The sequence below is a fragment of the Caretta caretta genome, chromosome 7, assembly GCF_965140235.1.
Source record: "Caretta caretta isolate rCarCar2 chromosome 7, rCarCar1.hap1, whole genome shotgun sequence".
NCBI classification, from domain to species: domain Eukaryota; kingdom Metazoa; phylum Chordata; order Testudines; family Cheloniidae; genus Caretta; species Caretta caretta.
The window spans coordinates 118,726,533-118,741,773 of NC_134212.1; the positions used below are offsets into that span (position 1 = coordinate 118,726,533).

Below are 15,241 nucleotides of genomic sequence, written 5' to 3' on the forward strand. Positions count from 1 at the left end.
GAGGAGAGCGGGACACTTATCTCATATGTCTTATCTATGACACTCCTGTTAGCACACCCCAGAATATTAACCTTTTTTTTCAGCTGAATCACATTGTTGAGTCCTATTCAATTTGTGATCAACTATAGCCACGAGATTCTTTTCAGCATCACTACCACCTAGCCAGTTATTCCCTGTTCTGTAGGTGTGCATTTGATTTTCCTTCCTAAGTGAAGTACTTTGCACTGGTCTTTATTGCATTTCATATTGCTGAATTCAGACCAATGGTGTCCCAGTATGGTGTCATCTTCAGATTCTATAAGCATACTCTCCACTCCATTATCCAAATCATAAATGAAAATATTGAATAGTAGCAGACCCAGGAATGATGCCTGCAGGACCTGCCTAGATATGCTGTCCAAGTTGGACAACAGACTATTGGTAACTGCTCTCTGAATACAGTCTTACAGCCAGTTGCACATCCACCTTATAATAATTTCATCTTGACCACATTTCGTGAGTTTGCTTATGAGAATGTCATGTGGGACTGTGTCAAAAGCCTTACTACAATCAAGATGTACCATATCTACTGCTTCCCCCCTATTCCATAGGCAAATAACCCTGCCAAAGAAGAAAATTACATTGGTTTGACTTGATTTGTTCTTGACAAATCCATGCTGGCTATTCCTTATAACACCAGTATCCTCCAGGTGCTTACAAATTGATTTTTTTACCAATCTCATAACACAACTCATAATAGAAGCTTGATTTTTAGCACCGAACACCAAGGCATACGCCACCAATTAGAACACAAGGCACATCAGTACGCCACGCACTGAAACGCACTGCAGATATCAAAGCAAAGGACACACCATTTTCTACACACTAAAATATCCATCACCAATCAAAGAAAAGAACATACCAACATTCCCCACTCTGAAGGTGGTGGGGATGAAGTGTTGGGCAGAGTTAAGGCTGTTGGAAGGATGTGAACCCTGGTTTTATCAAAGGTCAGCATGGCTAGAATTTCCAAGGTTTGTTATTTTAGGGAACACTAGTATGGTCTTTCAAAGATCTTTAGCTTTTCGTTACTGATACAAATTTAACTCCACTTAAATGAGGTCTTCTACTGTGGAATAAATGTAGTGGACAGTCTCTGCCTGTGCTTTGTTCATTTTAATGCTTTAACTTCAGTCTGTCCTTTGCAGGTCTGTGATGGGTTCCAGTAAAGAACCAGACCTTGTACACCTTGAGGCAAAGACAGTGGATGGCCGTAAGTACCTTAGTTTCCAAACAGTACTGTCGTTACCAGCTCCGTCGTGCTCTGGGTTGGCCTGCCATTCTGACGACAACATGCTACAGTAGAGATCTTACTTTTCTTCTCTGTGCAGACTCTCACGGGCAGGGTCTAAGAGCAGCGCCCTCAGTTCAAGGCAGAGCAGCAGCTCCTCCAGTTAGCTGAAAGGGTGGTATTAATAGGCTGTGGAAGGAGCTTACTTACAGGAGGGGGGATTCCCATGGGATGTGCAGCCTTCAAAGGTAGTCAGTAAAAAGATACTCTCTTCTCCAGTTTATCTCTATACCTGCTCCTCCTCCATTGTGTTAACCCTTCAGCCACCTTTCTTTGCTCTTGTGGCCAATATTCCGTGTGCTTACAACTCCAAATTCCTTTCTCGAGCTTTCCTTGTTAGACAGAAGTTTTTTCAGGTCTGCTGATACCTTTGCTGATCTTTTCTCCACTCCCCTGCTTCCTGCTATTTAATCTTTCTGCTTCCCCACCTCTGCAGGTCTTTCCCTGTGGCTTTTTCCCTGCAGCTTTCAATTGCCTCAGGCAGTTGTGTACCTCAGAAAAACCACCCAAATGTCCTGAATGTTCTCATTTTTAATTCCATGATGGTTCTCCTGAAAATGTCAGCTTTGCTGCAATGTGAATAATAGATTTGCGCCATTTGCAGGATTATTTATTTTTTGTTTTTATGACATAGTAAATTAACTTCTGAAAAATCCCACTGGGTCAAATTCTGCTCTCAATTACACAGCTAAAGTCAGTGTTGTTCTGCCGGATTTATGAGGGCAGGATTAGCCCAGAAACTGTCAGGGAGGGAACTGTCTCAAGACAATTTTTTTTTTAACTTGCTTAGCGTTATGGGTAAGAAATGATTCTTCAGAGGATGAATTTTAAAAGACACCATTGGAATATAAATTGTATATATTTTTAATGTCCTTTCCATTTAATAACACATTAGATTATTAAAACTGAAAGAATTTTAAATATCTGTGCTTTTTACCATTTGTTTTTTCTTTCCTTTTTTTAACTTTCACATTCCCTGGACACAGAAAGGAGTCTGATCCGTCCTTTCTGCTCCTCTGAAAGTACTAAATAGTAATAAAATATTCTACTGTGACACCCTCTAATGGAGCAGCTACACTGTTGTATTGTGTTTTGGACTGTTACTGTGTAAAACTGTAGTAAGTGTTCATTAAGGGCTATTCTCTTGTAGTGACACTAAGGTGTATTCACTTCATGGTATGCTCCATGCTCAAAACCCCAATTCCTCTTTTCTCCTCCTCTCTCTTCTTCTCGTCCAATTTGAGTTCTTGTGACATAAGAAGAAGAATACTTTAGAAGAAAAGGCCTCTATAAATGTAGAGACAAAAATAATAAACATTATTATTCCCACTTTACAGATGGGGAAACTGAGGTACAGGTAGGTGAAGTAACTTGCTTAAAGTCACATGATGAGTCATTACCATAGTTGAGAATAAAACCTAGGCTAGAACCAGATAGTTGAGCAAACTTGCCTTCCCTGAAGAAGATAATTTCCACCCCCTGATTGGTGAGCAAACCTTTCTCCAATGGAGGAGAGTAACATGTAACTGGAGCAGGCAAGGGGTTGTTAATAAAATGCCTTTTTTCAGGCTCAGCCCAGGAGTTACAATTTGTGAACTATTTCTCTAATCTTTGGCAAGGACCACATGTTCGGGAGCTAACCAAGGGTGAAAATTCAATAAAGGGATTTAATTTGAAAAGGTATCCCTATCGAAACAAAGTAGAAAAAAATCACCCAGCAATTGAAACTCAGTATCTAAGCAAAAGCACCCAACTTCAATGCAAATAACAAGATAGTTTTATTCTTGTCCCTTATATCTTTCCCAGCAGAAGCTCAGCAGTATATTAACCATGGCTTCAGATGAGAGAGAATAGAGATGTCACTGCAGTACGGTATTAGAAAATCTGGCTGGTAGGATTGTGAGGGCATTTATCATCATCATCTGACTTAGTCCTGGGCATTCCCAGCCGGAATACTGATAACATTTTTTCCTGACTCTGTCTATGCCTTCTGATCCTTGATCATGGTCTGTTTTCATATTTTTATTTATTGTATTTCTATACATAATGTTAAAAGATTAACAAGGAAAAAATAACAGTCCCTCAGCTAGTATAAATCTATATAACTTCACTGATTTCAGTGGAGCTATGCCCAATTACACCAGCTCAGGATCTGGCCTTTCATGTCATACGTTAAATTGTACGATCAATGCTAGCGCTTGAACTAGAGTCCCCAAAAAGCGGCTGGGTATGTGATTAATTTGGTATGGGAGTTATGTGGCAGTTCGATTATTATACAGTGTTAATTGATGTGATTAAAGTTTTAAATGCTCTTGGTTAATTTCTGTAGAGTGCCAATTGTAGCGGATTTTTGTCTCCAGTATAAAATCCAAGTACATAGAAAGTGAGGTTTATATTTAGTGGTTTCTCTTAAAGTCCAATCTGGGCCAGACTCTAAGTAAGAGCCAAGTGGCAATCACTGTGTTTTCAGTTGGAAGAAATTCATCTGAGCCTTATCTTACATTTCCATTCAGATAATTTTGTGTCCCTGGGGTTCCACTTTTAGTTTGGAATAAAATCAGAAACTCATTGACAAAAAAAGTCAGCAGAAACTACAGATTTTTGCCTGGTTTCAAGTCAATGCTGTAGATCTGACTAACACCGTAAGCTCTTTTCTGTAACTAGAGGGCAGGGAGTATGCTGTTAGACCCTAGAGCCAAATTAGATTAAAACTTAACCAAAATCCCTTGAAAGGTCTCTAAATTTTTGAGAAACTTAGCTGGGCATTACGTTTATGAAAAAAAGCATGTAAATTTTGTAGCTAATTGTTTGTGCAGCTCTCGTTTGTGAGACTTAGACAATCAAGGCCTGAAACATGCTAGTTCCCCTAAGATGTCTTAGGACTGTGCCTTTAAGAATTGACTGGTTAAGGGCCTGATCCAGTGTCCACTGGGTTCAATTCCCCACTCTGCCACAGATGTCCTGCGTGACCATGGAAAAGTCACTTGATCTCCTTTTGTCTCAGTTCCCCATCTGTAATGCAGGGATATAGCACGCCCTACCTCACAGGTGTGTTGTGAGCATAAATGCTTTAGAGATTCTGAGGTGCTCTGCTACCTCATTGCTGGGGACCTTAGATGGATTAAAATCTGAAGAGTTGGCAACAGTTTATTTTTATTTCTTAAAGTGTTGGGGGTTCTTTAAGTTAGGAATGTTTCATTGGGGGCTGGGGCCAAATCTAGTGCTTGAATGTAAACACTCTGCACAGTTCAGATCAGGATTCACACCCAAAATCTGTAGTTTTAATCCCTCCTGGGCTTTTAATATAATCAGCTTGATACATAGTGTTCCTTTGTTCTGCTTTGCATGAGAGGTAAATAGTTGTGAATCTGGAGACCTGGGTACTATCTCCTGATCCTCCACTGGTTTGCTGCCTGAACTTGGGCAAGTCAGTGAGGGCAAAATTTCAACCATGGGTGTGTGGCTAGGCACCCACACAAAAGCAAATGAAAGATGCTGAACTCCTGCACTCTCAACTCTAGTTCATTCAGGTAGCGTAACTCCTGTAACAAAATATTGTCAACTGGTAGGTAGTTCAAAAGATGAATGCCCACATTACGTTTGGATACTACCACAGCACCTGCAGGCAACTGAATAAATGGGACATCTAGAATATGAGTCTGCTGCTCAGAGCTGGGCAGGAAGTGGATTTCCCATCACACACAAATTCACCAGATTTAAAGAAAAGTCCCATCCTGAATTGGGATGAAAAGTTGAAATCTTGATTTTTTTATATGCAAGCAATCAAACAAACAAGCCAACAAATTTGAAATGTTTATTTAGATTTTGTTGTTTAATGTATTTATCTTAAATGTCAAAACGTTTCAACAATTTTGAAACTTTTTTCGAAAAATGTCTGAGTCAAAAAAATTGTCAAAACCCACTCTTTCCTGCAAGCTTCATGGAAACTATTTACAAACATCATAATAAGGCTCAAATTAAATGTATCCCCATTTCGCGTTCCCCTCCCCACAAAAAAACCAAACAGTGAGAGGGCCAAACATAAGCCAGTCTTGCTAAAGAACAGAGTAAAAGAGGTGATTGGAGGCTAAAAGGTGCCTTTTAAAAATTGGAAGTCAAATACTACTGAGGAAAATAAAAAGGAGTATAAACTCGGGTAAGTCAAGTATAAAACTATATAATTAGGTAGGCCAAAAGGGAATTTGAATAGCAAAAGACACAAAAACTAACAACAAAAATTGTTTTAACTACATCTGAAGCACAAAGCCTGACAAACAATAAGGGGGGCTGCTAGACAATCAAGTTTCTAAAGGAGCACTCAGGGAAGACAAGGTCCTTTCAGAGAAGCTAAATGAATGCTTTGCATCAGTCTTCACTTCAGAGGATGTGAGGGAGATTCCCACACCTGAACCCTTCTTTTTAGGTGCCAAATCTGAGGAACTGTCCCAGATTAAAGTATCAATAGAGGAGGTTTTAAAACAAATCGATAAATTTGATCTGGACAAGGGGCTGAACAGTGAGGTGGCAAAATTTGCTGATGATACAGAATTATTCGAGAAAGTTAAGTCCAAAACTGACTGAAAAGTTACAAAGGGATCTCACAAAACTGTGTGACTGGGCAACAAAATGGCAGATGAAATTCAATGTTGATAAATGCAAAGTAATGCACATTGGGAAACATCATCCCACTTATACATACAAAATGATGGGGGTCTAAATTATGTGTTGTTGCTCAAGAAAGAGATCTTGGAGTCATTGTGGTTGGTTTCCTGAGAACATCTGCCCAATGTGCAGCAAAAGTCAGAAAAGCCAACAAGGTTAGGAACCATTAGGAAAGAAACAGATGATAAGACAGAAAATATCATAATGCTGCTATATAAATGGAGGGTACGCCTACACCTCGCGTACTGCAAGCCGTTCTTGCCCCATCTCAAAAAAGAGATATTAGAATTGGAAAAGATAGAGAGCAGGGCAACAGAAATGATTAGGCTTATGGAACAGCTTCCATTTTATGAAAGAGTAAAAAGACTGGGACAGTCCAGCTTGGAAAAGCCGACGAAGAGGGTGGATGGTCGAGGTCTATAAAATCATGACTAGTGTGGAGAAAGTGAAGAGGGAGGTGTTACTTACCATGGCACCTAACACAAGAACTAGGGGTCATCCAACAGGTTTAAAACAAACATAAGGAAGTACTGCTTCATACAACTCATAGTCCACCTATGGAATTCATTGCCAGGAGATGTTGTGAAGGCCAAAAGAATAACGGAGTTCAAAAAAGCATGAGATAAGTTCATGGAGGCTAGGTCCATCAACGGCTCTTACCCAAGATCATCAGGGTTGCAACCCCATGCTCTGGGTGTCCCTAAACCTTCCACTGCCAGAAGCTAGGAGTGGACGACGGGATGGATCACTTGGTAATTTCCTTGTTCTGTTCATTCCCTCTGAAGCATCTGACACTGGCCACTGTCAGAAGACCGAATACTGGGCTAGAGGGAGCATTGACTTGACCCATTGTGGTTGTTCTTCTGTTATGTTCCCTGGGAAACTTTGATCTATACAAATCAGTATTGTCCAACAAAAAAAAATTAATTGATTAATTCCTGAACAGTTCTACGGCTGCCACAATCTTACTCACAATAGTACAATAACTACTTATTATAAATACAGGTCGGAGGATCAGGTCCTTGAATGAGTATGTGCGAGGGACTTGCATATATTTGGATAGATGTCAATAAACTGGATATCAGAGAATTATTGTTTTAAAGGAAGGGATTGATAAAAAGTAAAGAAGAAATATGAAGTAGTAGCAGAAATTCTGGCTTTTGTGGATATTTAATAAGTATCTCTGTCCATTTTACTGTTCTTCTGCTGCATTGATCTGTTTATTGATTTTTAATTTAAATTTTACTTGTGCTGTTTTGTTATCACAGGTGGGGCCAGATCTTCAGCTGGTGTTAATCAGCATGCTGTGGTGATTTTCAGCAGCCAAGAATCTGACCCATAGTTCTGAACTACATGGCTGTGTTCCTTTCTTCTTCCTGTGTAGGCATTGCAAAGAAAAACATAAGAATTACTACCCGGCAGCAGATAAATACTCCATCTAATCTGATATCCTGCCTTTGACAATGGCCTTTTCTTTCAAAGAATCCCCAGAATGCCCTATGACTGGGCAAAAGTGTGTCATGGGGATAAGGCAAATGGCAATTTCTTCCCAACCATAGTTGATTATCAGAATTTGCCCTAAAAATGAGGATTGTTAGCTCTTCTAATTGTAGCCTAGTTATTGGAACTGCAGATGGTGCCCTCATTCATTTAAATATTAAATCCTGTTGGAATAATAGGGATGAAACCAGATTGGTTACTATATCCCTCAAAAATGAACTGGCTTTATTTCACTGTTCTTTAACATTTGTTATTTGTAAGTATGCTGCTGGCTGCTTGTGAAAATGCTCGTGAATCCTGAATGTTCCATGAATGATTATTCACCTGAACCTTCATACTAGGAAGTAAGTTATTCATTATTTGTTATTCTCTTATTTAAAAAGTTTCAATATTCCAGTCCAGGAGCAGAAACAATGCCTTATGACTTAGATGGCCAATCACAATCCTGAACAAGGCATACTAAATAGGTTGTCTGCGAACTGTTCATTGTGTCTGTTTGGTGGACGCTGGTTGTCCAGCTGTTTGGCTAATCCATACGGTTACTAGATATAATTGCAGAAATTGGAACTGATTCCTGAACAAATTACAAACCGAAACAAACGGGATAAATTAACAACGAATGTTATTCGTTACAAATAAATTGTCACACTCACCTTACTATCCAGCCACCTGATCCAACCACCAGTGAAATCCATGGAAGGCTTTCTGTTGACTTCAGTGGTGGAGCAGAACCTGGAGTTATTAGCCCAAATAATACCTTGTAGCAGTGTGCCCCACAGGGCTTCTGAATCCATTTTATAAAAGGGATTTGACTCTCTTCATGTTGGCAGGGGTCCTTCAAAGCCCCCAAAACTCCCCCTACCCCACCACCTTCTATTAAGCCATGCCTACCGTCACGCTGTCGGGAGGGTTCACGACCAGGAGCGCCAATCTCAGGGCAGACTGTCAAAGCAGGCCAGACACCCCAAACTGGCTCTATGTTTTATAATTAGATTTCACCAACCCAGTAACAAGTGTGAACTCCTGGATGACAGTAACAACCTTACGATGGAGTCACAGACGGTCCCCGTGGGCATACCTTTCTATCTTGCCACCCAGACAAGCTAGAGTTAGCCATAGTTAAGGCTACGTTTATGTCATGGAAGTCACGGAATCCGTGACTTCCACACACCTCCATGATATTCTCTGCTTCAGCCCCAGGGGCTGCAGGACTCTGGAATTGGCAACCTGTGGGGCCCTGGCAAGGTTCAAGCAATAGGATCCCCCTCCCCCTGCAAGATTCCAGTGACAGGTGACAGACTCCTGAGGGGGCCCTCCTCAGGATTTCAGCAACGGGTGACAGCCTTGCACGGGGAAGGGGAAGAGGGAGGAAATATGGTCACCCTGCAGCTCCCAGCTGCCTTGGGCAGAGGGGGGAACCCTACAGGGAAAACCATGGAGCCGCAGCAGCGAAAGTCACAGACAGGTCATGGCTTCTGTGAATTTTTGTTTGTTGACAGTGACCTGTCTGTAACTTTTACCAAACATCACCATGACAAAATCTTAGCCTTAGTCATAGTCACTTATACCAAAAATCGCAAAATATTCAGGTTGCTCCCAGTTCCTAGAGACCAGTCACTTATCCCACATCAGTTTGTACTATAGATGTCACACCAAAGACAATGCTGGTAAACAATCCTATAGTAAACTAATTAAGCATTTATTAATTAGGAAAAAAAATGAGAGTTATTACAGGTTAAAGCAGGCAACATATAAGCACAGTGAGTCAGTCGATGGTTCCAAAAGGTGACAGAGATGTAGTAATTTATCCACGGAATGTCTTTTCAAGCGGACTAACTCATGCTGACCCTGGGGATCTCTGCTTTTTGTTTCTTAGCTCCAGCCCTTCAAAGAGTCCAAACAATAAACCATTTCTTCTTGTGAGCATCTTTACATGGCCTTCCCCTAGAGTTCAGACCCATAGGATGAGAGCTTCTGTAACTTCTTCAGGGGTGGATGGAGCACTCAACAAAGTCTTTGTCCCACAATGGACCATTTAGTCTTGATGGCTCTTCTTGATGTTCATAGCAAGCATTTTTACAATTATAAAGCAAAACTTACATATTACCTCATAGCGAGGGATCCAGACATTACACGGAAGATTAATGCATGCAGCAACTTACAAGCATTTTATAGAGTCTAAACACATTCTTACTAGTCTAACACCTACCTCGAACAATATTAACATACAGGTGAGCTGGTCTGGTTTCCAGCTATGAATTTATCAGCTGATGGCTACAGACTTGGCAAGAGCTGGCATGGGGTTTGCCAGTGACACACCCACATCACCAAGAAGGGCTGGACACCACTCCCTGCAGAGCTTATCAGCACAGCTTTAGATCGAGCTAGAAGGGATTGAGACATCTCAGTATGCTGCCTTCACAGCTGTCAAACTCCAGTTGCAGCTACAGTTGTATTGCATGCTTTTCCTTGAGAAGAGCAGATTTAGTTCCTGGTGTTTTCCCCTATGGAAATGGGAAGACTATTTTCTCATTGTTTTTCACTCGGCTTTTTGCACTTTCATTAGAAATATCTAGTATTGGCCAATGCCAAGGATCATGGTCTAATTCACAGTGCTATGGATACTGCTCTGATCAAAGATGGCAATTGCTGTGTTCTTCTCTCTAGGCACAGCATGGCTTTGTTGTGGTGGTTGTATATTAAAATCAGCTGCTGTTGTTAGAAGTGAGGATGCTGGAAATGAGAAGCATAATATCCTAATTACCTATGGCAGGGAAAACATCTGTGTAGGAAAAGTAATGAAATTAATTCCAGAGCTTAGCAACTGAATACATTAATTGACCTTAATTAATGCTAAATTACAAGGCGCTTCCTATGGAATTGCATAAAAAGTCCCCATGAACAGAATGCCAAAAGAGATTGTGTTTAATGTTGACACAGTGTAAAGAAGAATGGTTGGCCCTTTATTGCGAAGCCTGGTTCCCTTTATTTCTGGGCTCCAAGACGAAAGACGTTTGGCTGGAGTAAAAAAATATGCATCTTCTGCTTTGGTCGATTGACCGCTAGGGTTATGTAGTCTGAATGATGACTTCAGGGGTTTAGCCCATTATTAGTAGTTAGGAGCATTTTGCAATGACAGCCTGCAGTCCTTCCTTGTCAGATCTGATATACATACCTATATTAAAGCCAGCCACTGGCTTGTCTGGCTTGTCTTAGAACAGTGGTCAATATTTGCACATGCTGTAGCAGAGAGCCAGGTCAGCTGGAGCTAAGAACACTTTAGAATGGTCTCCCCTTGCATGTGAGACAGCTTGCGACTCTGGGAGCAAAGCAGAAGTAGAAGGGAAGGAGTGGGTGTGGCAAATAAGTTGTCTTCACTCCAGAAAGTCATCCAAACCATGGCAGAAGGAGACCTGGAGAGAAAGGGGCTACTCAAAGGAGTAAGCATTTTGTAGGATCAGCAGTTCTGGGAAGCATGATCCTTGATCACATGGGTAGGGCTAAGACAATGGCTAAATTTAGGATTGGGAAGGAATTTTCCCCAAGGCATATTGCCTTTTGGATGTGTTGTCTTTCTCTGGGGCTTTGGGTTGAGGCCATCTTTGATGATCAGGTGGATTTATTCCAAATGATCAGTAATTGTAAGGAGGAAAGACCTCAACCTTCCCTCGCCACCTATTCTTTTCCTTCCTTTTCCTCTTCCTTCTGTGGTTTCCTGATAACAGGGACAATGGAGCAATGACCCTTGAAAGGGAGATTTCTTGATTTTATTTGATGTGCTGGCTAGTGTGCATATCTCCTATTGCCCCCAAGTGGCTGGTCTAAAGAAAAGCACATGGCAGAGAACGAAAAGGTACTCTGTTCATGATATCTGGATTATATCAATTAGTCTTTTGTAATGAGCTTAGAAAATGCAAAGAATTCTATACTGTATGGACTAATAATTAGCACTTTAAATATCCAAAGTGCTCTGCAAACATAGGGCCAAAATCATCCACACTCTAACTTTACTAAAGCCCATGGATTTGTACTCTGTGTGTCTGTTTTTAAATAGAAGACATCATCCTTAGAAATAATAAGAAAAAAAAACTTTTAAATGATGGATTCTTTTTTTAAATGAGTAAATAGAAAATGATGAAAAGCTAGTGGTTTCAATTTCAGTGGAAAAATGTTGTTTCTCTGTTCAGAGGGATGTAATTATACCAAGCAAGGGACTATGCTACTCCAAAGAGGAAGATGATTAGAAGTACTTTCAAGATTAAATGCCATTTAGAGTTTGTCAAGCCAGTGCTAATGCTAAAATCCTTCTTTCTGTGAATGAGTTTTGTCCTCATACAAACTGCAACTGCTTAATTGAGCTGGAAAAGTTTTGACTAAATTTATGACTGAGGCCCTAATTCTCCACTGTGGTTAAAGCATTTAATCTAGGGGACTCGTACGTGGTACTTTACTTGACATAATGTATAGCTGGCAAGCCCCTTGAGGTGTGGCCAGAAGTCCTCATGGGTTTGTGAGACTATGTGTGACACGCACAGGCTGGTTTAGTTAGTCTGGGAGCTAGAGAGTCCAGAAGAACCACAGGGTTTGTCTTTTTCAGCAACCTCAATAAAGAATCCCCTCTGTAGTCATAAGAATGGCCATACTGGGTTAAACCAATGGTCCATCAAGCCCAGTATCCTGTCTTCTGTCAGTGGCCAGTGCCCGATGCTTCAGAGGGAATGAACACAACAGGGCAATTTCGAGTGATCCATTGCCTGTTGTCCAGTCCCAGCATCTGGCAGTTGGAGGGTTTTAGGAACACCCAAAGCATGAGGTTGCACCCTGGCTATCTTGGTGAATACCCACTGATGGACCTATCCTCCAGGAATGTAACTAATTATTTTTTTAATGCAATTATAATTTTGGCCTTCACAACATCTCCTGGCAATGAGTTCCACAGGTTGGCTGTGTGTTGTATGAAGAAGTACTTCCTTATGTTTGTTTTAAACCTGCTGCCTATCGGTCATTACAGCTGATTCCTGACTCTTCTCTATTGCAAAGTCCCCTGATTCTTAAAAGACTAGGCACGTGCGTAACTTCAAATATGTGGGTAGTCCCCTTGAACTCTGCGGCTCTAGTCACATGCTTAAAGTTAAGCATAGGGCTAAGCTTACACTGTCAGGGCTGTAGGCATTATACATCACTGTCCTCAGAGGCAGCCTCCATCCTGAACACCTTAGAATGGAAGAGTGTTATGAAGTGAGATCAAGATAGCTTCGACAGCTGGCCCTGAAGGCAAATGAGCAGGAGCAGCTGTGCCCCAACTTAGGGTGGCTGAGAATGCTGAGCAATGCTGCCATAAGCAGGGGATAAGGAAGCAAGGATCAGAGGGGTGGAAGTTAGTGTCGGGGCTTTGTGCTTTACAATCCCTGTTGTTTAGACTAGCCAAAGCCAGTTTACCCACCTTAGAGCCACAGTAACTGCCATTGTATTCCCCCTATATCTGTGGTGTGACCAGGAAAGAGGAGGCACCGTTGGGGCCCCCTGCCTCCCAGCAGTGCTAGAAGGCTGGAGTAGCGCCTTGGGGCCTGTGGGCAGCCAGAGGCTAAATGCACAGCTCTAGGCACTGGCACAAAGATGTCCCCAGGAGGGTAGTTTGGGACAGGGGGGTTACTTGTAGCCATCTTGATGCGCATACTGCTCAGATGCACTGTGCGCTCCTCATGCAGTGCTGAGAATCTGGCCCTGTCTGCTCCTCAATTGTTCGATTCATTAGTTTACATTAGATTTGATTTAATTAGATTGTAAGCTTTTCAGGGCAGGGCCTGTTTTTTGTTCTGTGTTTGTACAGCACCTAGCACAGTGGGGTCCTGGTCCATGGTTAGGGCTCCTAGGCGCTATCACATTATAAATAAATAATATACAGCACCCAGAGCTCTGCAGGGATATATTTTAAAATAAACCTGCATCAGTAGCAAAGGAATGGGCCAGGTAACTGGGGAGGAAGGCAAGAGCCTGCTACTGATACTGCAGCAATGGGAGAGGTCTGTGCCCTATAACTGACCATTGTTTTGTTTTGTCCTTATGATTTCAGATGCTCAGTACATCACCTGCAGGATGCAGAACTGCACCGAAGCCACCCGGAGCAAACCATTTCCAGGCTACATTGACTCCGATTCCCTGATTGTGCAGGACGATTATGTGTTTGTTCAGGTTTGGAACATGCATTCTCTGATTGATTCCAAGTAATTCTCCTCCCTCCCACCCCGCTCCTTATATATACATACGCACACACAACCAAGCAACTAGCCCGGAGTGCCTAATAAAGGAGCTTCCCAGAGTGCATCAGCCCATCAGAATGCTAATTGGTTCCTTCTGACTCTATTTCAAGTATCTTATCAACATGAGGTCATGGAGGTGCTGCCTGGAGCGTTCAGGATGCATACTGGAATAATCCTCATTGCCAATCAACCAGCCTCATCATGCATTCCAGGAGTAGACCTCGTACCACTCGTCTTTAAGCTGATGTGCCAGTCACTTGATATGACAAGTGCAGTAGACTAATCAAGGCTTTTACTGAGTGAGAGAAAGGAATAGAAAAAGTGGGGGGAGATAGAGGGAAGGGCTGGGCAGAGTAATCAGCCATTATTGTCATGCATGGACTATGATTATTGAGACAAGGATGGAGATGAGATGTATTCAGCCAATCTCTGTTCTAGATGAGAGCCGGAGAAGGCATCTGAACAGCCAAGGGTTTCATTACCCTGCTGCCACTGTCTATTTAATAAGAGAGTTGGAGAAAAGAAGGGCAGGGACAGTGTACATGAACTGGAAATAATCTGGTTTCAGAATGCCTTCTGAGACCTTCAGTATCTCTGACTTGTCTGACTGGATACCTGATCCTTTGGGGGTTGGTCTGGACTTGAGTCTGTGCTGCTGTTTTAACTTGAGTTAATTGATTGCTAATTGACTCAAGGTAACTAACACAGCTGTAAATGCTAGTTTAGATGGTCTGGTCCAGAATATAAGCACTTGTGGTTTACACAAGGAGTTAACTAACATAGGGGAGGTGTCTATACTAGCATTTATGTGTTAGGTAATGCAAATTAAAGCAGGTCCACAAAGTGTAGTCTAGACATACCCTTTGGCTGCGAATGAGGTACTGGTGCTGGGGGCGGCTCAGTAGGTGGGAATCGTTTGTCAGTGTCAGAACTGAATCATTGCTCTAGTATCACATTGGTGCGGTGCTGCTGGAGTTGGCCTCTCACCAACAGTCCAGCCAGATCCCATGGTGCACACGGTGACAATAGGTATGTTAATTCCATTCTGGCTAGTTACATTCTTCCTTCTCAAATTATCCTTCTGTTTAAGTAGGATACAGTGTATTTCAATTTCCTGTTTTCAACAGTTGTAGGGTGTTATTCTGTGCTGTTAAAGTATGCTGCATTCCACCCCAGAGCTGGCAGCATTTCAATGGTCGTGTGAAGAGATCCCTATAAAAACCCTCAGCATCGAGGGGTATTGTGTAGATTAATTTGTTGATGTTTTTTACTGTGCTGTGAGATCAGTTGAGAAAAGACAGAAAAGAAGTATGTTATATTTAGGTTTTAAAGGATTTAATTTTAATCAGTAAATGGTTGACTTCTCTAGCTGCCTAAAAAGCTGGAGAAAAAATTGCCCATCCTTGATAACTTACATTTTCAGAAGGGGGGGGGGAACAAAACCAAAAGCAAGTGCTTGTGGACAATTTTTGCTGTCAATACTAGCTGT

General features: G+C 41.7%; 1 protein-coding gene across 2 annotated transcripts in view; it reads left to right on the forward strand.

The window, feature by feature from the left end:
- SORCS1 (sortilin related VPS10 domain containing receptor 1) overlaps positions 1–15,241 on the forward strand; it is a 423,910-nt gene that overhangs the window by 320,443 nt on the left and 88,226 nt on the right. For both annotated transcript variants that reach the window (XM_048857873.2, XM_048857874.2), the window contains exons 6-7: positions 1,188–1,252; positions 13,566–13,684. In XM_048857873.2, the coding sequence (XP_048713830.2) occupies positions 1,188–1,252; positions 13,566–13,684 (184 nt within the window). The remainder of the gene's footprint in view (positions 1–1,187; positions 1,253–13,565; positions 13,685–15,241) is intronic.